This window comes from Delphinapterus leucas, chromosome 4, assembly GCF_059928025.1.
Source record: "Delphinapterus leucas isolate spDelLeu-1000000601 "Yukka" chromosome 4, BTC_Dleu_Yukka2, whole genome shotgun sequence".
Taxonomy (NCBI): Eukaryota; Metazoa; Chordata; class Mammalia; order Artiodactyla; family Monodontidae; genus Delphinapterus; species Delphinapterus leucas.
The window spans coordinates 95,844,727-95,867,299 of NC_143132.1; the positions used below are offsets into that span (position 1 = coordinate 95,844,727).

At 45.0% G+C, this 22,573-nt stretch overlaps 1 protein-coding gene across 1 annotated transcript in view; it reads left to right on the top strand.

Moving 5' to 3' along the window:
- Nucleotides 1–6,383: 6,383 nt before the first annotated feature.
- SLC7A14 (solute carrier family 7 member 14) overlaps nucleotides 6,384–22,573 on the top strand; it is a 70,541-nt gene continuing 54,351 nt past the window's right edge. Inside the window, exon 1 of the mRNA XM_022572440.3 lies at nucleotides 6,384–7,456. Coding sequence (XP_022428148.1) covers nucleotides 7,153–7,456 — 304 coding nt within the window. The 5' untranslated portion in view covers nucleotides 6,384–7,152. The remainder of the gene's footprint in view (nucleotides 7,457–22,573) is intronic.

Genomic DNA, 22,573 nt, shown 5'->3' on the forward strand with positions numbered 1-22,573 from the left:
CACTGCAGCAAAAGCTGATTAACACAGTCAATAACTTTTCAGAAACAGAAAAAGAAATAGCAAGCTTTGTAAAGGAAGCCGAAATGGTACCGCCTCTTTTGCATAGCTATTCAGTTGTCATAGATTCAAACTCTCCTTTAAAAAACATTCCAAGCAAAACAAAGCCAGCTGTGTCTGAGATCTCAATCAAACACTTAGCAAAGACATAATTGGGAAGGTTGGCAATCTGAAAATCAGGAACCCTGGTTTTAAAGCCAGTTGTACATCTGAGTGAATTTGTCAGGCACCAGCATTGTATGATTTAGGAGGTTCATGCGTGTGCGCGCGCACACTCACACACACACACACACACACACACACACACACACACACACAGGGCCAGACTGATCAAAAACATCTCCCTTACCACTCTTTTATGGTTCAAAAATGTCACCATGATAAACTGCAGCCTGCCCAAGAAGTACAAATCAGAATGCGATTGATCTAGAAGCCATACCATGTGAGACACTGCTGATCACTGAAGAAACTGAAGATGTTTAGTCTGGGGAAGATAAGACTCCAAGAGATATGTCAGTTGCTTTCAAAAACTTGAAGGCTTTCCTATAAACAGATTAGCCCTATTAATCAGAACAGATACAGAGAACAAAACTGGGGACAACAGGAGAAATTTACCAGGACACAGATCTCAATTCAATTTACTAGGGTGTTCTGTTCGGACGCCGCAGACCCTGGGATTCACATATATCTGACCTGTGTCTGGCCACCTCGTGTAAAATCATAGTGACTGACAGGCAAGTGACTCCACAGTTGGGAGACGAACTTAGAGCCATAACTGGCAAGTCTGGAAGAAACAGAAGAGCAACAGAAGCCAGGACCTCAGCAGAGAATCTGCCATCAAAGGCTCCGGCTAAGTGAGCCACCGTAAGCCACAAGCAAGAAAGTCAAAAGGAGGTCGTGCTTTCAGGGATAGGGTGGTGACTACAGGTGAATCCACCACGCCCTAGCCACCTTTGTGTGTGTGCATTTGGGGCAGAAGAGTCAAGGGTGTAAAGGAATGAGAGCAGATATAACATCCAAAGGTCCAAGCAAATCGGCTGAGGATACCCCTTTAGATAACAAAACACCGGAAAGGAGAAAGCCCTTCCCTAAAAGCATGAAGAAGGCAAGCATGAACACCTAGGAGTGAAATACCAGGGTGTACAGTCTGCAGCCATAGGATCCAGGGGAGCTTCAGCAGAGAAGAGCCCTGGGTAAGGGCTGGGCAGTAGGCCAAGGACCCTCTAAGAGCTGCCTAGGGAGGTGGGAGGGGGTGTCAGCAGTCAGGGACAAAAAGACCTGGTCATCGGCCAGAGGAGGGTGATGCTAGCAGGCTGCCACTTCCTGGCAGTCATGTATGCCAGACACTGTGCTAAAAGCTCCACACACGTTAACTCCTTCACTCCTAACTAGCCCTGTGAGCTAGTTAGCGCCCTTATTATCCCATTTTATAGATGGCAAAACTGAAGCATGGAGAGGCTCTTAGCAAGTAAGGGCAGAGCCAGACTTTGAACCCAGGGGACCTGGCTCCTGAATTAGGTTCTTAACCAGGAGCCAGGAGCTCAGCCCAGAGGAGAAGCAGCGGGGCTGGTGGGAAGGAGGGCTAGCACACGACCCAGGGTACAGGAGTTGGGGGCGGGGCCTCAGAAGGCTCCTTCAGATCCTGCAGTCACCTGGAAGGGCTCATCAAACCTGGCACTTTCAACTGCAACCTCCTTTTGCCTGGGGTCGTTGACTAGAAGAATTTTGTTGCAATCCTAACTGTTCAACCACGTGAAGGGGCAGCTTCTACCAGCCAATGTTCCTGCTGCTCCAGATGTTCCAGCAAAGGCTGGCCACCAGCTCACGGGAAGTGTCAGGAAGGGATTTTTGTAATCCCTTAGCGTATTTGCAAAATCAGGCAGGAATGATTTGAGGCTGTTTACTGTTTTGTTAGCCTTCGTTTCCTTCCTCTCTTCACCTCCGAACGCAGGCTCCAACCTAATTCAACAATCCTACCTAGTCGGTGAACTTCCAAGCCATAAAATTATTTTCACCCTCACACAAACCTGCTCTTTCTGTCATTATACTTGGAGCCCACTGAACCCTCAAACACCACAATGATGACTCCCTTCTCCCAGGGGCCCTGCAAGCCTTCCTTAGCTATAGCTGTGAAGTATTTTGAGAAACTTGAATGAAAGTGCTAGAGAAAGCACAACACACATTTATTGCTCATCTTGGAAAGACAAGAGCAATAAGCTTCCAAAACTCTCTTTGATTAACATAATCTGGGGGTAATGAATATGGATATTGTCAATAGTCACTTAGAAGCATGTTTTCTTTTGTACATTTTGTTCTCTCCAGTAAATTTCCAACCAAGAAAGGAAATGCCCCAAGCCCCTGTTTGCATCAATAAAGCAAGCACTCAGAGGAATTACATGGAGGGAATGGAGCCAGGAAGGAATTCTACCACCTTCAACTTTTATTCTAGTTGATTCTCTATGTTTTCACCATGATTTCTGATTATCTACCAAAGTGAAACTGTCACGTCCCTAACCAGCCTGGTTCTTTTCTCAGTGTCTCTGTGACAGTTTCTGATGAAGGGCTGATCAGGACAAATATCCCAAAGGGTATCTCCAGATCCACCATCACCGCCTGCAGAAGACTGCTGCTGAAAGGCCCAGTTACCTGCCCAGGAAGAGAAACAGGAAGTACCTGTCGGCCTTGGGACCCCACGTGGAAAATGGCAATGGGTCAGTCAAAGTTCTCCAGAGAAAGAGAACCAATAGGATTTATACAGATACATATGAGGGGATTTCTTACATGAGGAATTGGCTCACATGTTATGGAGGCTAAGAAGTCCCATGATCAGCTGTCTGCAACCTGGAGAACCAGGAAAGCTGGTGGTATCATTCAGTCTGAGTCGGAAGGCCTGAAAATCGGGAGGGGCAGGTGGTGTGAGTCCCGGTTTGGGTCTGAAAGCTCAAGAACCAGAAGCACCAGTGTCCGAGGAGAGGAGAAGATGGGTATCTCAGCTCAAGCAGAATCAGTGAATTCACTCTTCCTCTGCCTTTTTGTTCTATTCAGGCCCTCAACGGATCAGATGATGCCCACCCATGCTGATGAGGGGATCTTCTCTACTCAGTCCACCGATTCAGATGCTAATCTCTTCCAGAGACACTCTCACAGACACACCCAGAAATAATGTTTGACCAGCTATTTGGCATCACTTAGCCCAGTCAGGTTGACAAGTAAAATTAACCATCACAGGCAGTATCTGGTTTTCTACACCAGCACGTTAGTCATTACTCACAGGGCAGTGGACCCTAACCCTGCTGTGCTAGAATCACCTGGGGAGCTCTAAGGATCTAAGGAATCCCTATATCTATGCCACACCTCAGACCAATTAAATTGGGATTTCTGGGGCTGAGGCCAGGCACCATTGCTCCTGAAAGATCCCCAGGTAATTCCCCTGTGCAGCCAAGTTGGAGAACCACGGCTGCCCTCAGCAGCAGGTCCACACCTCACTCCCCTCTGTACTGATACATCTGTCCTGGCACTGACTCATCATCGGGCATGAGTCTTCAGTTAACTGCACAGCAGCTACAATGAGCTTTAAAAATGTAAATCATGTCACGTTGCCCACCTGAACAAAACCCTCCCATGGCTTCTCATGGCTCTTAGAGTAAACACAAACCCCTTGTCTTGGCTTGAGAGACGCTCAGCAGTCTGACCCTGTGCCCCTCAGGCAGGAAAGCCAGGAATAACAGCTTGGCAAGTGGAGCCAAGGCCCAGCTCTGCACTTATGGGCTCCATGACTTTGGAGAAGTTACTGGACCTCCCCGGCCTTCTCTGCCTCACCTGTAAATGCAGATTTAACTAGTTGACACATGTAAAGCTCTCACGTGGTACCTGAATCCTCCTCGTCACACTGTCCCAGTGTCACTCAGTTCCCAGAGCAGGCCACCCCATCTCCCCTCTGGCCCAGCTCTGCAAGACCCTCTCCCCTGACACCTGGCATGACCGGCTGCTTCCCGTCACTCAGGAGCCAATGCTGTGACCACAGAGACCCTCTCGCCCCTTCATCACCCTGTCTGACTTCCTTTATAGCCTGTATTCATTTGCATGGGCTGCTATAACAAAGTATCACAAACTGCAAGGCTTAAATAACAGAAATTTATTGTCTCGCAGTTCTGGAAGTCTGAGATCAAGGTGTCAGCAGGGTTGGTCCCTTCTGAGGGCTGTGAGGAAGGATCTGTTCCAGGGCTCTTTCCTAGCTTCTGGTGGTTTGCTGGCAATCCTTGGTGTTCCCTAGCTTGCAGATGCATCACCCTGATCTCTGCCTTCACCTTCACAGCTCGTTCTCCCTGTGTGTGTGGCTCTGCGTCCAAATTTCCTCTTTTTATAAGGACACCAGTTGTATTGGGTTAGGGCCCCATCCTACTGCAATGTGACTTCATCTTAGTTAATTATTCAGTACATCTGCAACGACTCTATTTCCAAATAAGGTCGCGTTCTGAGGTACTGAGGATTAGAGCTTCAACATATAAATTTTGGGGGGACACTACAACATACCCCTTATCCCTCTCTAGAATGATCTGGTTTTTATTTTTCTATCTGTGTGTTGAATTGTCTTATCTATCTTCACTGAATGTTATTGTTGATACTGTCTGATTTTTCTGCAATGGCCATGCTATAAACATTTGTAATATGAAAAATAAGTAAAGACAAGGTTTTCAGAAAAAAAAAAAACCAAAAAAACCTTCTCCCTTGCATTGTGATTTGGGTGACCATCATCTCCAGTTCTAGACTGGAAACTCCACGAGAGCAGGGACCGTGTCTTTGCATCCCTGAGCCTAACATCATGCCTGGCACATAACGGATGCTCAGTACATGCTGGCTGGGTTGAAATTAAATAGATATGTACATTGATTTCCCCACAAGAGCTCAAGAGCTCCAGTAGAGCAGTTGTTCTTGCAGCCTTCCTGGTATACATTTTCTCACAAATCTGGAAATCTTAAAAAAAAAAAATGCTGGCACTCTAGGCTTTTGAATGACTCTGGTATATACAGTGGCACTATCTAAATGTACTGATATCTAAGATGTCAAGAATTAACACACAGCATGAAGCAACGCTGCCAAATTTAGGAGGAAATTAAACCAGTAGGTCCATCACCCAACCCCTGTGAGCCAAACTGCTACATTTCACCTGATTCTTCTAATTAGGTTGTATCTACAAAGCTTTTAGAAGTGGACAAGTGTTACATTAAGTGCTAAGTTGTATTAATTAATAATATGGGTAGATTACACGGGCTGGAACTTGCTGTAAATGTAAATGTCCTAGGCTTATCGGCACAGTACTTGGAATCAATGTTCCAGATGTACTTTAAAAATTCTTTATAGAATTTTATGAAGCTTCTGGCTTCCAAAGAAAGTAACTTCATATAATCTTGGCATTTTCTAACTTGACAAAACTTTAGAAATCATCTAGTACAATAATTCTCAAGTCTATCAGACCCAGCACCTCTTTTTTGTAATACATATCTTGATACACCCCTCTTTAATATCCTAAAGCAAAATTCATGGGTAACCTGCCTGTATATAACATATTTCAGTATTTAAACACTCAGGCAAGTACAGCTGTCATCATGAGATGCTTGCACTATACGAAAAAGTACTGTAAACGTGCCACTTTCAAATGGCAGGCTGTTACAGGTGTGCTGAATGGGTGATGCAGCACCATAGGCTGCACTGAAAGGGTGTCTTCGTTTTCTAAAACAGTGATGAACTCCACTTAAGTTCAAAGCTAAAGAATTTACAATCTTCCTTCAATTTATTTATAATTGCCTTCCTGGAAAAGTCAAGGTACTTGTCTATTAAAACCATCCAAAATAATCTCATGTGCTTATATGTAAAACAGAGTTAGGTTTTAGCTTCAGATCATCATAACCAGAATTTTCACCTACAAGAATGTCCGGGGCTTCCCTGGTGGCGCAGTGGTTAAGAATCTGCCTGCCAATGCAGGGGACACGGGTTCGATCCCTGGTCCGGGAAGATCCCACATGCCGCGGAGCAACTAAGCGCGTGCGCCACAACTACTGAAGCCTGCGTGCCTAGAGCCCGTGCTCCGCAACAAGAGAAGCCACTGCAATGAGAAGCCCATGCACCGCAATGAAGAGTAGCCCCCGCTCACCACAACCAGAGAAAAGCCTGTGTGCAGCAACGAAGACCCAACGCAGCCAAAAATAAAATTAATTAACTAAAAAAAAAATGTCCGATATCTGAAAATGGTATGACACCATCCCACGCGTTTAACATCTCTGGGGCCCACCAACCAAATGCCATGAACACTCCCCCTACCCCAACCTCTGAGAGCAAAAAAATTCTCAAAACATTTTCATTTCATTTGAGAACAAAGTTCGAAGACAATCCCGTGGGGTGGCACTGCCCCTCTTGAGAGTCATAGATCCAATTTTACATCCTTATATAAAAAATGAGGATTTGTGTCCCCAGAGATTATGCCCAAGAATCACAGACCAAGTCTTGGCAGAGCCAGGTAAGAAGCACTTAGAGTTTGACAGAAGAGCATTCTCCACAGGCCAGGCATTGTCTTAAGCTCTTTTTAGACAAACACTAATTTAATTCTCACATCGACACAAGGCAGGAGGCTTGATTATCCCCACTACGCAGTAGAAACTGAAGCACAGAGACATGAAGTAACGTTTCTAAGTTCCCAGAACCGTAATTAGCAGAGCCCTGACTCAGACCACCCTCTTCATAACAACTATGCCACACAGTGCAAACTACGGACTGTCATTTAGGACTGGAGGCAAGACAAAGGGGGAAATGCAACCCTCCTGCATTATAAATACACAGGTTAGATCAGTTCTACCAGTTCAGTACACTGACCTCCATCAATGCCTTCAAGCCATAGTTTGTTTCCCACTTGGTCTCATCTACCTTTTTCTTGTGTTTTTCCTGCAGACATTCATTCCCAGGAGAAGTCTGCCCTGGGGACTTCTCGACCTTTCCTAAAAGGGAGATCCCTGGTCACTAGATGAGTTCCAGAAGCATCCACTAAGGCTTCTGCAGCCCTCTGCCATCAGTTGACCTTCACCACAACCCATCTCGCTCAGGATGAGTGGCTTCCTCGCCTCCCTGGACCCCCGGCGAGTGCAGTGGGGGGCTGCCTGGTACGCCATGCACTCCAGGATCCTGCGCACCAAACCGGTGGAGTCCATGCTAGAGGGAACTGGGGCCACCACAGCACATGGCACCAAGCTAGCCCAGGTGCTCACCACCGTGGACCTCATCTCACTCGGAGTCGGCAGCTGCGTGGGCACTGGGATGTACGTGGTGTCTGGCCTGGTGGCCAAGGAAATGGCGGGACCCGGCGTCATTGTGTCCTTCATCATTGCAGCCGTTGCATCCATACTGTCAGGTACGCATCTTGTGCAGGCGCAGGCCTGTGGAGAGCGTGCCTGCCGGCCTGTTACTGTTCGTCCCGCTCTCCTAGAGCATTTAGTGGTGAGATGAGCAAAGTGGTCATCATGCCCCCTTTTTGCCTTGACTATCAGGGAGTTCAGCGCTAGGTTTGGGCTCATTGTAGTAGCTTCCTTTTTCTTTGGTTTTTCGATCCAAATAAATATTCTGGTGCCTAGCCACTGCCCAACTTCTCATTCCCTGTCATGTCCTAATGGCTCTATTTTTATTCTGTCTCCCTTTCAGGAGAAGAAAGGTCAGTTCTTTCGTGGGGGGTGGATATAGCCAGGATATAAATAATAAATACTGGATCGGCAGAGTAGCAAAATGACAAGTCAGTAAATCTGATATGATTGGGATTTTATGATGTGGAGAGCGTGCCTGCCGGCCTGTTACTGTTCGTCCCGCTCTCCTAGAGCATTTAGTGGTGAGATGAGCAAAGTGGTCATCATGCCCCCTTTTTGCCTTGACTATCAGGGAGTTCAGCGCTAGGTTTGGGCTCATTGTAGTAGCTTCCTTTTTCTTTGGTTTTTCGATCCAAATAAATATTCTGGTGCCTAGCCACTGCCCAACTTCTCATTCCCTGTCATGTCCTAATGGCTCTATTTTTATTCTGTCTCCCTTTCAGGAGAAGAAAGGTCAGTTCTTTCGTGGGGGGTGGATATAGCCAGGATATAAATAATAAATACTGGATCGGCAGAGTAGCAAAATGACAAGTCAGTAAATCTGATATGATTGGGATTTTATGAGCCTCAAACTGGCATTGTGATCTCCAAGCAGGAGGAAAGCAAGTTAGGAAATAAAGCCATCGTGAGAATCACAAAGCACCATCTGCCACAGCATTTCAACAGACTGATGTTCTGCAGAGGTAGCTCAGCTAGCGCCTTCTCTCTCCTTGAGAAAGAATCATAAAACGCGTTTGCTTTTTTTAATGAAGTACCAGGACTTACATGTTGATAGTTTGTGAAATAGCTCTATTTCCTTTTCCTCTTTCCTCCTCTTCTCTTGAGTTGGAATCCACAGTATCTTCCCAGATGCTGGGGATGGGTCAATGGACACCTTGAAAAAGAAAGAAAAGGAAAACTTACTGCTTCTTGATGGTTATACTGCAAAAGCATGAGGCTTTGCTGGGTTTGGGCTTGGCAGATCACGTGCGTCAACTCATGTCTTGGCAGTGAATGTTGTGGCCTCTTCAAATGTTTCTGGAGAAGTAAAGATGCTAACCTACACTGGGAGTTCTGTGTACTAATGCACACCACCACAAGAAGAGTTCTACATTAGTATCGTTCATCCAGACTAAACAGTCTCCATCCATGTGGGATGCACAGACTAGGGAAACGCCATCAGAAAGTGCACTGGTTTATATCTGACATCGTTTTAATGTGATGAGGAAAATATTTCCAGGACCGATTTGATTTATCTCCTGTCATGGCTTATATCCTTGTTGGTCTTACCACTATCTTTTCCTGAAGTCATTCTCTAATATGCGTGAATATCCTAATATTTGAGATTCCTGCAGAATAGAGGATTTTTTCCTTATATATGAATAAATTCTGTGGATGCTCGAAATTCTATTAATATTAACCTGATTGCAATCATTTTCAAACTTGTTTGGCAAGGAAATTATTTGGGGGAAGGTGCCAGATTATTACTCACCATAAATTTATAAATCTAAAAATGTTAGCACATAGAACAGAAGAGCAGTGGTAAGACAAAAGGGAGGCATGTAACCAGGGAGTCCTACAGAGGATGTAGGGCAGACGGTTCAGAGTCCTGCCTGGTCAATGCAGACTGCACAGTCTCCTCTAGATCCCATCCTATTAAGGCCCAGTCCCCCAAACCATGACAATTCCCAAAAACGAATCCTTCCTTCTTATCCTTCAAGGTGCTTCATTACATTTAGAAATTAGAACAAGGCCCAGTCACATTCTGGTAGCCTGTCCCCCTGACGTCGTGCTCATGGGCGCTGTGTAACCTAGACTGGGGCTATGGAGGGAGTATTTACACCACAGAAATTTGCAAATGCTACAAATCAGAGTTTGTCTGTTTGCTGTTTGTTTTCAGAGAGTGAGTTGTTAAACATTTACCAGCACATCACTGAACCAGCTCCACCGAAGGCTCTGGTACTGGCCAGTAATCGGTGCCTTCACCACGGCACCAGGCACCAAAAGAAAGCCCTGCTTCTGTCCCAGTAGGGATGCCCCTCTCTGCACATGGCCTCGTCCATAACACTTCTCTACACTTTGTAACTGACATCTCCCAGCTGAGGCCAGCCAGAATCCTCCTCGAGCCCCCAGCCAGGGACAGGACCAAAATAACTGTGCCAAAGTTAGCATTTTTATATCAGGTTTCTTCAACCAGGCCTCTCACTCTATGATCCTTTGCCATTAAACCAAGGAAAGTCTCCCTCCACCCTCTTCTTTCCACTCCCACACCATCATCTCCATATAGCTTCTCTCTGGACCCAACTTCCCACTGCTTCTCCATATCTGCATCTATCTCCAGCAATAACTGCTGCTTGGTTGCAAGAGCAGAATAAAGAAAAAGTTGGGATTGACTAGATTTAGCTTTTCCTAGGCAGAGAGAGAGGGGGAAAAAAGCCATGGGACTAGGAATACTAGAAAAGGAAGAGGAAATACTGCTGGACCACACAACTTAGGTTGGATGAGAAAGGAAGTGAGAACAGGAAGGTAGTGGTGATTTACGAGAAGTGGTAGGATCGATGAAGACTGGTGTTCTCAATGAGGTCTGGAAATCACTGAAGTAAAAACAGCGAGAAAGTGAACTAGAAGATAGAAGTGAAGCCGAAGAGCAGGATGCCTGAAATTAAGATTTCAGAGTGGTAATCAGTAACGATAAGTTTAGACTTGGAACCTGCCTCAGCCACTGACCAGCTGTGAGACTCTGAGCAAGTTCCGTAACTTCTCTGAGCCTCAGTTTCTCCACCCTGAAAATGGTGACAATAATACCTACTTCATAGAGCTGTTGTAAAGACTAAATGAGGTATCTGTAAAATGCCATACAACACCTGGCATGTAGCACCTGTTAAGTGGTTATTATTATTTTGTGCCAAACCCTATATTAGGAGTTTGCCATACATCATCACGTTTAAGATTCATAATATCTCTTCAAAGTAGGTTTTATTATCTCCAGTTTTACATATGAGGAAACTGAAGTTTAAATAACAGAAACTAGATTTGAATTTATTACGCCAGCAATATCTCTCAACCCTGACTATGAATTTAAATTGGGGAATTTGCTTCTGAATAATGGATTGGGGGAGGGAGGCTCAGCTTTACTGAGTTATAAGTACATACAGTAAAGTTGACCCTTTTAAATATACAATTCTATGAGTTTTGACCAATACATACAATTGTGTAACCTCCACTACAATCAAGATACAGAAGAGTTCCATCACCCCCCAAATAATTCCTTCATGTTACCTCTTTGTGATTTTCCCCTCCTGCCACCCCCAACCCCAGGCAACCAGAGACGTTTTCTGTCTCTATACTTTCGCCTTTTCCAGAATGTTATATAAATGGACTCATTCAGTAGGTAACCTTTTGAGTTTAGTTTCTTTCACTTAGTATGATGCATCTAAGATTCATTCATGTTGTGTGTTATCAATGAGACATTACACTTTATTTCTGAGTAGTATCCCACCATATGGATATTCCACAGTTTGTTTTTTTTCTTTTCAATTTATTTTATTTTTTATTTTTATTTTCTGGTTCTGTTGGGTCTTCGTTGCTGCGCACAGGCTTTTTCTAGTTGCGGTGAGCGACGGCTACTCTTTGTTGCTGTGCGCGGGCTTCTCATTGCGGTGGCTTCTCTTGTTGCAGAGCAGGGGCTCTAGGCAGGCGGGCTTCAGTAGTTGTGGCAGGCGGGCTCAGTAGTTGTGGCTGGCGGGCTCTAGAGCGCAGGCTCAGTAGTTGCGGCGCACAGGCTTAGTTGCTCCACGGCATGTGGGATCTTCCCAGACCAGGGATCAAACCTGTGTCCCCTGCATTGGCAGGTGGATTCTTAACCACTGCGCCACCAGGGAAGCCCCACACAGTTTATTCATTTACTAGTTGAAGGACAACTGGGTTGATCCAGTCTGGGACCATTATGAATTAAGCCATTATAAATATCTGTGTACAGGTTTTTGTGTGAACACAAGTTGTCATTTCTCTTGAGTAATACCTAGGAGTGGAATTGCTGGGTTTTGTGGCAAGTATATGTTTAACTTTATAATGAACTGCCAGACATTTTCCCAAAGTAGCTATCTTATTTTTGATTCTCACCAGCTATACATGAGAGTTCCAGTTGCTCTGTTCTTTGCCAGCACTAAGAATTGTCAGGTGTGTTTTTTTGTGGTTGTTTTATTTGTTTGTTTGCCATTTTGGACGGTGTATAGTGATATTTCAGTACGGTGGAAATTTGCATTTCCCTAATTACAAATATTTTGAGCATCTTTTTATGTATTTATTTGCCATGCAAATATATTTTTTGGTAAAGTGTTCGAATATTTTTCTCATTATTTAATTGGAGTCTTCATTTTCTTATTAACTTTTAAGACTTCTTTATATATTTTGGATACAAGTTCTTTATTAGATATATGGTTTTGCAAATATTTTCTCTCAGTTTGTGACTCATTTTAAAATTTTTTAAATTTCTGTTTATTTCTTTTTTAAAATACTGATGCTCAGGCTCTATGCCCTAGAGATTCTAATTCAGTTGGGCTGGGGTAGAGCCCAGGAACTGGCATTTAAAAAAAATTCCCCAGGGAATTCTAATGTGCAGCCAGGGTTAAGGACTACTCCACTATAGGAACCAGGAGCTACCTCTGGAATAGCCATGACCTACAAGAAGAGGAAATGTATGTTAAGATAGGAACTATTTGGCCAGCAGATTTTTTTTTTTTAACATCTTTATTGGGGTATAATTGCTTTACAATGGTGTGTTAGTTTCTGCTTTATAACAAAGTGAATCAGTTATACATATACATATGTTCCCATATGTCTTCCCTCTTGCGTCTCCCGCCCTCCCACCCTCCCTATCCCACCCCTCCAGGCGGTCGCAAAGCACCGAGCCAATATCCCTGTGCCATGCGGCTGCTTCCTACTAGCTATCTACCTTACGTTTGTTAGTGTGTATATGTCCATGACTCTCTCTCGCCCTGTCACAGCTCACCCATCCCCCTCCCCATATCCTCAAGTCCGTTCTCCAGTAGGTCTGCGTCTTTATTCCTGTCTTACCCCTAGGTTCTTCATGACATTTTTTTTTCTTAAATTCCATATATATGTGTTAGCATACGGTATTTGTCTTTTTCTTTCTGACTTACTTCACTCTGTATGACAGACTCTAGGTCTATCCACCTCATTACAAATAGCTCAATTTCGTTTCTTTTTATGGCTGAGTAATATTCCATTGTATATATGTGCCACATCTTCTTTATCCATTCATCTGATGATGGGCACTTAGGTTGTTTCCATCTCCAGGCTATTGTAAATAGAGCTGCAATGAACATTTTGGTACGTGACTCTTTTTGAATTTTGGTTTTCTCAGGGTATATGCCCAGTAGTGGGATTGCTGGGTCATATGGTAGTTCTATTTTTAGTTTTTTAAGGAACCTCCATACTGTTCTCCATAGTGGCTGAACCAATTCACATTCCCACCAGCAGTGCAAGAGTGTTCCCTTTTCTCCACACCCTCTCCAGCATTTATTGTTTCTAGATTTGTTGATGATGGCCATTCTGACTGGTGTGAGATGATATCTCATTGTAGTTTTGATTTGCATGTCTCTAATGATGAATGATGTTGAGCATTCTTTCATGTGTTTGTTGGCAGTCTGTATATCTTCTTTGGAGAAATGTCTATTTAGGTCTTCTTGGCCAGCAGATTCTTAAGAGACTTTTGCCCTTGTGGCATCATCTCCCATGAGATGCAAACCAGCTTATAACATGAAACAAATCTAAGAGAGAGAGCCACTTTCTCTATAATTTGACAAGACCCAAAGTTACAAAAACTTCCCAGGGACTTCCCTGGTGGCTCAATGGTTAAGAATCTGCCTACGAATGCAGGGAACACGGGTTCAATCCCTGGTCCGGGAAGATCCCACATGCCGCGAAGCAACTAAGCCCCATGCACCACAAAAACTGAGCTCTGTGCTCTAGAGCCTGTGCGCCACAACCACTGAAGCCCACGCGCCTAGAGCCCGTGCTCCACAACAAGAGGAGCCACCGCAATGAGAAGCCCGTGCACTGAAACAAAGAGTAGCCCCCGCTCGCCACAACTAGAGAAAAGCCTGCGTGCAGCAACAAAGACCCAACGCAGCCAAAAATAAATAAAATTAAAAAAAGAAAAAAAAACTTCCCAGGCTCCTCCTACTGTTCCTGCCCCAACACCATAACTGCCCACAGCCCTATCACAGGTGGAGGGAAATTTATCAGAGGAAGCAGCTTGTGCTGTAACCTTTACCCTTGTCCAAAAGGTCTTATCTACTCTTAAATAGCTCAGCAGCCTACAACCAGACCCTGTGCCCATGCCAAACCTTAAAACCCTTTTGTATATACCAGACTGTATAAACCAGATAGGGGAAATAGTTTTTCTTCCTGGTTCCCACTGACAGCTTTGTTGCAAGATGAGGGATGGAAGGCGGGTAGTTTATAGAGGTTCTCTAGTTCACCGGCTTGGGATAAAACACAAAGCAAAGCCTCCGTGTCAGCGACACCTGGCCATTAAAAGTAATCTGCCCCAAGAGGCTCCTATGAATGGAACGTGAGTGGAGAAATAAAACTTATTTCCAGTTCTTTTAATATTAATAAAATTGAACCTCAAACAGAGTGTAGGTCTGAATGACTCCTAAGCTCTTGCACTGTCTACAACTACCCTTTCAGCCCATTTCTCAGGTGGTTTTGGTAAGGATTAAATGACAGTAAGCATGCATAGTATCAGTCCCCCGCCCGGTACACTGTATCAGTAATTTTTATCATCTGCTCATGAGAAATACTAGCAAGAATCTAATAAGATATGGTTTGGGAAAGCTGCATTGGGTACCTACCATATGCCAGTCCTGGAGCAATACCAAAAATAAATAAGAAATTGTCGGGGCTTCCCTGGTGGCACAGTGGTTGAGAACCTGCCTGCCAATGCAGGGGACACGGGTTCGAGCCCTGGTCTGGGAGGATCTCACATGCTGCGGAGCAACTGGGCCCGTGAGCCACAACTACTGAGCCTGCGCGTCTGGAGCCTGTGCTCCGCAACAAGAGAGGACGCGACAGTGAGAGGCCCGCGCACCACGATGAAGAGTGGCCCCTGCTCGCCGCAACTGGAGAAAGCCCTTGCACAGAAACGAAGACCCAACACAGACAAAACTAAAATAAATAAATTAATTAATTAAAAAAAAAAAAAAGAAATTGTCTCTACCCTAAAGGACCCATCATCTCCATTAATGGAGATGAATGCTAAACCTGATAAGTAATTATGGCAATAATAGTCATGATAATAATAATGATAGCAGCAGCTACCATTTATTGAGCACTTACTGTGTACCTAAAGAGTTCTAATTGCTTTACACATTATTTTACTCAACCTTCACAACAACCCCATGTGTAAGTGGCGTTATTTTCCTCATATTACAGATGAGATAAAGGAGGCTTCTGAAGCCTCTGGGAATTGGTTTAAGGCTCTTGTTTAAGAGGTGACAGAGCAAGGAACAGAGTGAAAGCAGTCTGACTCCAGAGCCCTCTCATAATCACTCTGCTACTGTATTAGCAGACTAGGATTAGGTTCAGTTGTTACAGCAGAAAACTAAAAATGAAAGATAATTTCACTTCTCTCTTGTACAACAGAAGTCTGGAGGGAGGCTGCTACTGCGGCTCTGCAGTCATGGGTAATCAGGCCCCTTGATCTTTCTGGTCTACCATCTGGATACTTGGCTTCCATCCTCAAGGTGACTGCAAGATCCACGATGGCTGCTGTAGCTCCAGTCAATTTGTCTGAGTTTTGGAAGGCAGGAAAGAAACAGGAAGTTGAGGCAGGTCATTTCCCACATTTCTGTCCCTTTTTAAAGAAGCTTTCTCATAAATCCTTTCCTCTAACTTCCATTTATATTGCTTAAAACCTGAACCCTTAAGATACAGCAAGTGAGATTGAGAAATGTAGTCTTCTGACTGGGTACATTACCCACCCAAGTATTATAGGGGTTCTATTGGTGGTAAAGAAAAGGAAAACTAGCTGTCACTGCCACATCTATAATCGATGCATAGCCCCTAAGCCCTCCAGTTTGCTGAGGTCAAGTTGTTCTGAAACATTTAAGTAAAATTTGTTCTGATTCCCAGTCATGTACAATCAGAAAATCTAGAGTCTCCCTCAATAAACCTAGAGAGTTGTGAAGCTTACTTCTTCCAGCTCTGAATCTCTGCTTCCATAGAGTCTCTGTCTCCACTCCATGTTTCATTGGCTTCTTCCCTTTTCTTCACTTCATCATCCAACTAGATGATACCCCAGTCCCTCCTGTCCTCCAAGTAACAGCAAGGTAAAGCTGTATGTGCAGTGAACTTTATGGAAAGTTTGGGCCAGAGATAGGAGATATAATGCAGTCCGTCCCAGCAGACAGCAAGCTTACGATGCAATACAGGCTACTCCAGTTGTCCCTGGCTTTAGAGAATGTCCACAAACCCTCTGTTCTTCTTGACTTCAGCCTCCAGCCCCATTGATGGGCAGCCTTCCTCCTTTAAACTGACCTTCTACTCCCTCACCTGCTTGCTGTCAAGCCCTAAAACTCTTGTTCGTATCTTATCCAGAGCAGTCTACATATCTTTCTATCGCCCTCCAAGTTCATCCTGGCCATTCTCCAAAGACTATCATCCCCTAACCAAAATGGTCCACCAGGATCATTCATTTAAACAAAGTGAGCTCTAGAAGGAGGGATTTGGGGACCAGGGCAGGAAGGTTAGAGATCATTCTGTAGTCATTGAGAAGTTCAGTGGTGTGACCAGATCCGTATTTTAGTAACACAGTGGGGAGAGGACAGAGGTGGGAATCTGGCTGTGTGCATATTGTACAGAACAGGCAAGAGACTACGGGGCTCTAGGCCCTGAAATGGAGGAAGCCTGGGATGGAGAAGAGGATTGGGGCATGGCTGGATGAGGGAGGGTGAGGGAGAAGGATAAATGCTCTTTCTAGCTGAGAAAAGGCACATAACAAATGAGAACGTTTTTGAGATAATGTCATTTGAACAATGGATTTACAATACCATCCTGGTGAAAGAAAGTGAAGGCAGAAACAGAAAACTCTAGTAAAGAAAGTGAAGGCAGAAACAGAAAACTCTAGTAAAGAGCCCCGCCACAGAACACCCCGAGGTACAGTAAACTAATCTTTGTGTTCAGAACACTGCATACGGTGCTCTAGTGTAGCGCCTCCTCTCCATCCCCACCAAGCCAGTGCAGGGCGGGGTGATTTTAGTTCTGCCCTCAGATGAGAAGCCAGGGGGTCAGAGGTTAAAGTAACTTCCTGAGAAGCAGGCAGATATTTCCTGGCAGAGCCAGAACTCAAATCTAAGATTGCAGGACTCCAAAACGCATGGTCCTCCATTTCAGCAAGCTGCCTCTGATATCTTTAAAGCAAAACACTCTTTCGCATTAGATGGGGATTAATAAATTGCAATGGGTGAAACGGTCTAAAAGGCAATAAAGGCCCATCACACCGAGTAGTACGTTTCTTGGCACTCTAAGCTTATGGTTCAGCACTAGGGTTGATCATTGTATGTCCTGCCACCCTCACTTGTTCTTTAGCATCTTCTCAACCAACATTAGGTGAACCCTGGTAACTGAATCCCTGGAGAGGCGGTAAGGGGAACAGAGCTCTTTCCCATAGACGAGGCTTCCAGCCGCCTCCCTGGGCTCGTTCTGCAGACCTTCGCAAAGTTTAAACAGAGTCTGCTCGTTCCAGTGTTCATCTCAGGTTGGATTTTCATGCCGAGGAAGATCGCTAAATATTTAGGATCTATTTAGATAGCCTGGTGAGTTTCTTTGTTTTGTTTTTCAGAACAGACCATTTTCCCCTCCCCAAATTGAAGCCAGACCTGAGAGGTGACCACCAGAAGGGTTGGCCCTTCTGCAACCTATTTTCAATGACCTAAGATCACTCATTCATTCCACAAACTTCCATTTATTTGTTCCCCCAAACATATCTGAGAGCTGCTCTTAACCACACTGGGGGGTGGGAGAGGCAGAAATGCAAAGTGGGTGAGAGGGTAGAGAGGAAATGCAAAGATGAACAAATTCAGGGCAGTCTCCAAGCTTATTGAAGACTAGCTCTCCAAAATACTGTCTAAATACACAGCTGTAGGTTGAAATCTTAAGAATGATAGCACCTGCCCCTGATGTTTTAAAGTCTCTAAGACAGAAGTTAGTAAACACTCAGTAAATGTTAGTCATTACTATTATTATTACTATTGTTTTTATTATCATTAGGCAAATTCTGTGCCCTGGGCACCATGCATATAGTACCTCATTTAATCCTCTCAGCCTCCCTGGTAGGTGATAGTAGCTTTCCTGTAGTATGCCCGATCATAATAGCTAAGCCACTGAGCACTGATAACATGCCTGGCACTAGCTGAACACCAGTTGCACAATCTTCTCAACAAATCCTACAAAATAAGTACCATTGTCAGATCCATTTAGCAGATGACAAAACTGAGGCTTGCGGGGGATGGGTGACTTGTCCGGGGCAACGAAGCAGTCAGCGGCAAAAGGCAAGTCTAAATTCGATTCTGCCTGCTCCAGAGACTGTTACCACCATGTTGCTCCATGCAGACACACCCCCTCAAAAAATTTAAAAACTCGCCAGAGAGAATCGAATGAATCAAGGAAACCCTCATTCTTATTAGGGTTTCAAAAGAGCCCGTAGCTCATTCTATTCCATTGATTAGGAGAGCACTTTTCTAGCTCAAAACTTCTGTAACCCAGGTCATGAAAATGACTTCTAAGCTCAGCGGCTTTCTGTCACCTGTCAGCCGTGAGAAGGGTGTTGTGAAGTGCATGTAGCTCTTCTATGTGGGGCTGGATTGACAGCCCTGTAGGAAGGATGTCAGTTACCAGTTCAGAAAAGGTGAGCACAATTTAATAGAAATATGCAAGTTTCTCAAATTGCTGATTGTGAAAATGAGTTTCCTCCAGCAAACCCAGGAGAAACTGGGCTTCTTTGACATCTTCTCCAGCACTTGCTGGGGTGGACAGGGCATACCGAGAGCCCCCAGCACAGCTGTGAGAGGGACTGGCCGCCGGCTCTGGGCTCAGCGTGGCAGGGGGCCGCAGAAGACAGGAAAGAACTCCAAGACAAAGGGCTTGGCATCAATCGATGCAAAGAAACAAGACAGGCACACGTGAAATAGTCATGAGAGCTGCAAGAGACAAAGCGTCTGGGTCAGGAGTCAGGACACCTGGGATCTAGTTCCAGCTCTGTCCCTCAGCAGCTCAGGACCCTGGAGCAAGTCATTCACGTCTCTCGACCTCAGTTTCCTCCTATGCACAATGAAGAGTTCAGATTAGATTGCCTGTGTGAGTTAGGGTGAAAAATAGAACTTAGGGAGTGGAAAGATTTGTAAAGAAAGGTCCAATGCCTCGACTCCCCACACACACATCCCAACACCACGTAGCAGAGGAGCACCAGGTAGCATCAGAGCAATTAGTCCCAGAGCTGATCTACCTCACTTCAAGCCCTGCTCGGCCATTTACTACCTGTGCAATTTGAAAAATGTACTTAACCTAGAGCTTCCCAAGCAGGTTGCCAAAAATTATAGGTGTGCCAAGGTATTGCTCCCTCAGCCCTCAGGGCAGCAGGAGGTGGGAGAGGCCCAAGGCTACTCACCGCTACCTGTGAACAGCCTCGTCCCTTTACACATGACCTCCTTCCCACATCCGTACAAACGTCGTCTTCTAGGTGTATTCTGTCAAGTGGAAAATACTGGGAGGTCCTGAGAACCTGTCTAGACCCTGGACTCGTTCTCTGTAATGGAATAATGATGGCCTCAGCATCCTTTCTATCCTGTGAGATTAAGATCGAGTACGTAAAGTGCTCAGTAGAGCTGGTGCACACAGTAAATGTTTAGTAATGTTTGCTCTTATTTTTATCCCTACTACCACTACTGCTGGCCAGATCTCCAACCTAACAAGGCTAGGTTCGTTCTTAGTGCAAATGAGCAGGCCTTGGTTCAGATTCTGAAGCCCCTCAGCGCACACCTAGTAAGAGACTCAGACCCGCCTCCTACTCACCCTTTCTCCAGATAAACCTTGGGCAAAAAGCGTACTTTTGTTCCTGAAGGTATTTGCCCAAGAGGAACTCTCATCTCTACAGGGACAGTCCCCTTCAAACAAGCTGTGCTGCAAAACGTACAAAAAAGCTGTGCCTCAGAAAACAAGTAAATAAGTACATAAGAGAATTACAAATTGTGGTAAGGGCTCCATGGAAATTAAACAGGGTACCAGTGCAAAGTACTCTCTCTCTCTGAACAAGTGATATTTAAGCAGCCTCCATTCTGTGCACTAAAACAGGGGCTAGAGGTGAGTCAGGCACAAGCAAGGATAAGCACCTGAGACAGGAGTGCTCATGGAAACTCACAGAGGAGTTACTCCTAGCACCAGCTCCTGCCCTTGGGGCTCTGGGGAAAGGCAGACTACGTGCAGAGTCTAACTGGCTGGCCACAGCAGCTCAAGAGCTCTGCATGCGCCAGCCATCAGCTCTGAACACCCTGCCCCACTCGGTGCCCCTCCTCACACTGCCAGGTCACAGAGGCTGGTGCTAAGGGCCCATGGCCAGCCGAGTGAATCAGGGAGGCCACCGCCCCGACCCCGGCAAATTCCACCAGCCCTGGCAAGGGGGTGAGGTCACCCAAGCAAAGGGGGTATGAAGAGAAAAGAACAAAGGGCAGAACTTTGTTAAACGGCTACAGTCAGATGGAGATGGAGAGATCAAAAGCAATAATGGAGAAAGAAAAATGCAGGCAGAGGGGGAGGAGTGAAACTGAAGGAAGAATATATTCCTACACATGGAGCTGAAGAAGGTGTAGGCACTGGCGTCCCAAGCGGCAGGGACGCTGATAAACGGCCTTTCGGGTTGACAGCCTGTGGACTGAAGCTGCCGATTTCTGGGGTACAGCATAGACAAACACCGTAAGACAAAGGGTAGAGCTGGCATGCAGAAGACAGAACGGCAAGCAGTAAAGTGAAACTCTGATTTAACAACCCAAGAAATGCTTTCATCCTAGACACAGTCTGTGCCTGTGTTTATTGAGTGTCCATGGGTAGCTGTATTTGCGTGAAAAGCAATGATTTGCTAGCACGCATCACAAACATTTCATACTCTACTTCACCACTGGCCGTTTACATAGACCTGGTCCTCAAAGTCCCTTGCAAAGTAGTTGAAAACATATAAATATATGTATACATTTACATAAATATGTACGTATACACATGCACACATAAATATATCTTTATATCCTATCAACTCTTCAGGAATTTCCTATTCTGTAATAAATTCAATAATAGTCCTTGGTTATTTATCTAGAGACTCTATTTACAAATACCCCAGTTTATAATTTCTGAGGCTTTTTAAAGAAAATAAACAATGCAATGAATTTCTCTTACGTATAAAACATAGATACAAATGCCTGCTCCTTTGCAAACACCTCTAAGCATGTTTTATTTATGAGAGCACTCGACACAATAAATCATGTCAAAAGCACTCAGTGTTTTCCTTGGAGGGCATGCCTCTGTCAAGAAGCCACCAACATATCCAAGCGATTCACTGTTCCATTCACCGGAGTTGTCTTGTAGAAAAGTCAGCTAAAATCCCACAACTGCTACTGCATTTGGTAGGGGCTGTCCAGTTGGAAGCAATCCATTAGGACCATCTAGGTGAGAATCTAGGAAAAACAGTTACCCCAGATCCTGGTCAGCTGTGCCCCAGTACTGTTTACCATGCACTCCATCCTTCCATCCTCATGGACCAGTAGGCAGCAACACTCACTCCTTAAAATACAAACTTCATACTTATGCCCTACAGAAGGCCAAATTCTTCTAGAGTTTGTGGGCTGGAGAGTAGAAAGGGCGAAGGAGAGGAAGAGAGGTGAAAGTGGTACATGTTTGTATCCCAGGAGGGAGGAGAACTATAATAGAAAGAATTAGGAGCTGTAACCAAATCCCCACACCCAGAAGATTCTCTCTAACAACTTCCTGAATCCTGAGTCTCTGGTCCTCCCTCTCTGCATGTTGGCCCATTTTGGAAAAAAGTCAAGATGGCACCCCTTTTAGGAGGGGTTTCTCATGTCTCTGGGAAGGTCCTCCACTGACAGCAGATCCAGGCCCACGAGAGATTCTCTGGGTCTCACCCTCCTGGGCATCTGCCAAGAACGCAGCCTGTCCCAGGGGAACCTGGTCCCACGTGATTGTCAAATGGGCTGAGGAGGCCACACAAGGGCTCAGGTGTGTTCTCTTAGCACTCTCTTTTAGTCCTGCCCACTAAATTCTCAGGGCAAGGGGGTGATGGCCTGGTCCCCTCACAGAAGCTTCTTAGGACTGTCATCTCTGTCAGTGCGACTTTCCTCTGCTTCAGAAACGGGGGCACTGCCTACTCCTGGAGAGATGAGCTGGAAAATCTTTGACTGGCTGTCACTTCAGTGCCTGCCCTCCTTGCCTTTCCACACAAAGCCTTTATGGCTCAGTCATCAGAGTCATCTGGACGAGGGGCAGTAGGTCTCATAAAGAAAGGTTGAACAAGAAACTGGGAACTTTCTCTTCACCCTCACAATTTCTAACAGGATTTGTGGAAAAGAACAGATGTTTCTAGATTAAAGATTAAGAACCTAAAAAGAAAATTATCCAGGTTTTGACTTAGAAGTGAATCAAGCACACATAGGGCTTGGTCTAGATTCTAGATGACTTCTCTGCCAATGCTGAGTCTCTAAAACCATCAGCCAACAATACTTGTTTCTAATCTCTTTTATCCCATCTACGAGGCAAAGGCTCCTGCATAGACACTCCAGAAGCTACTGCTAAGTAAAGCTCTCTGATATCCTTTTCCTCAACTGTAG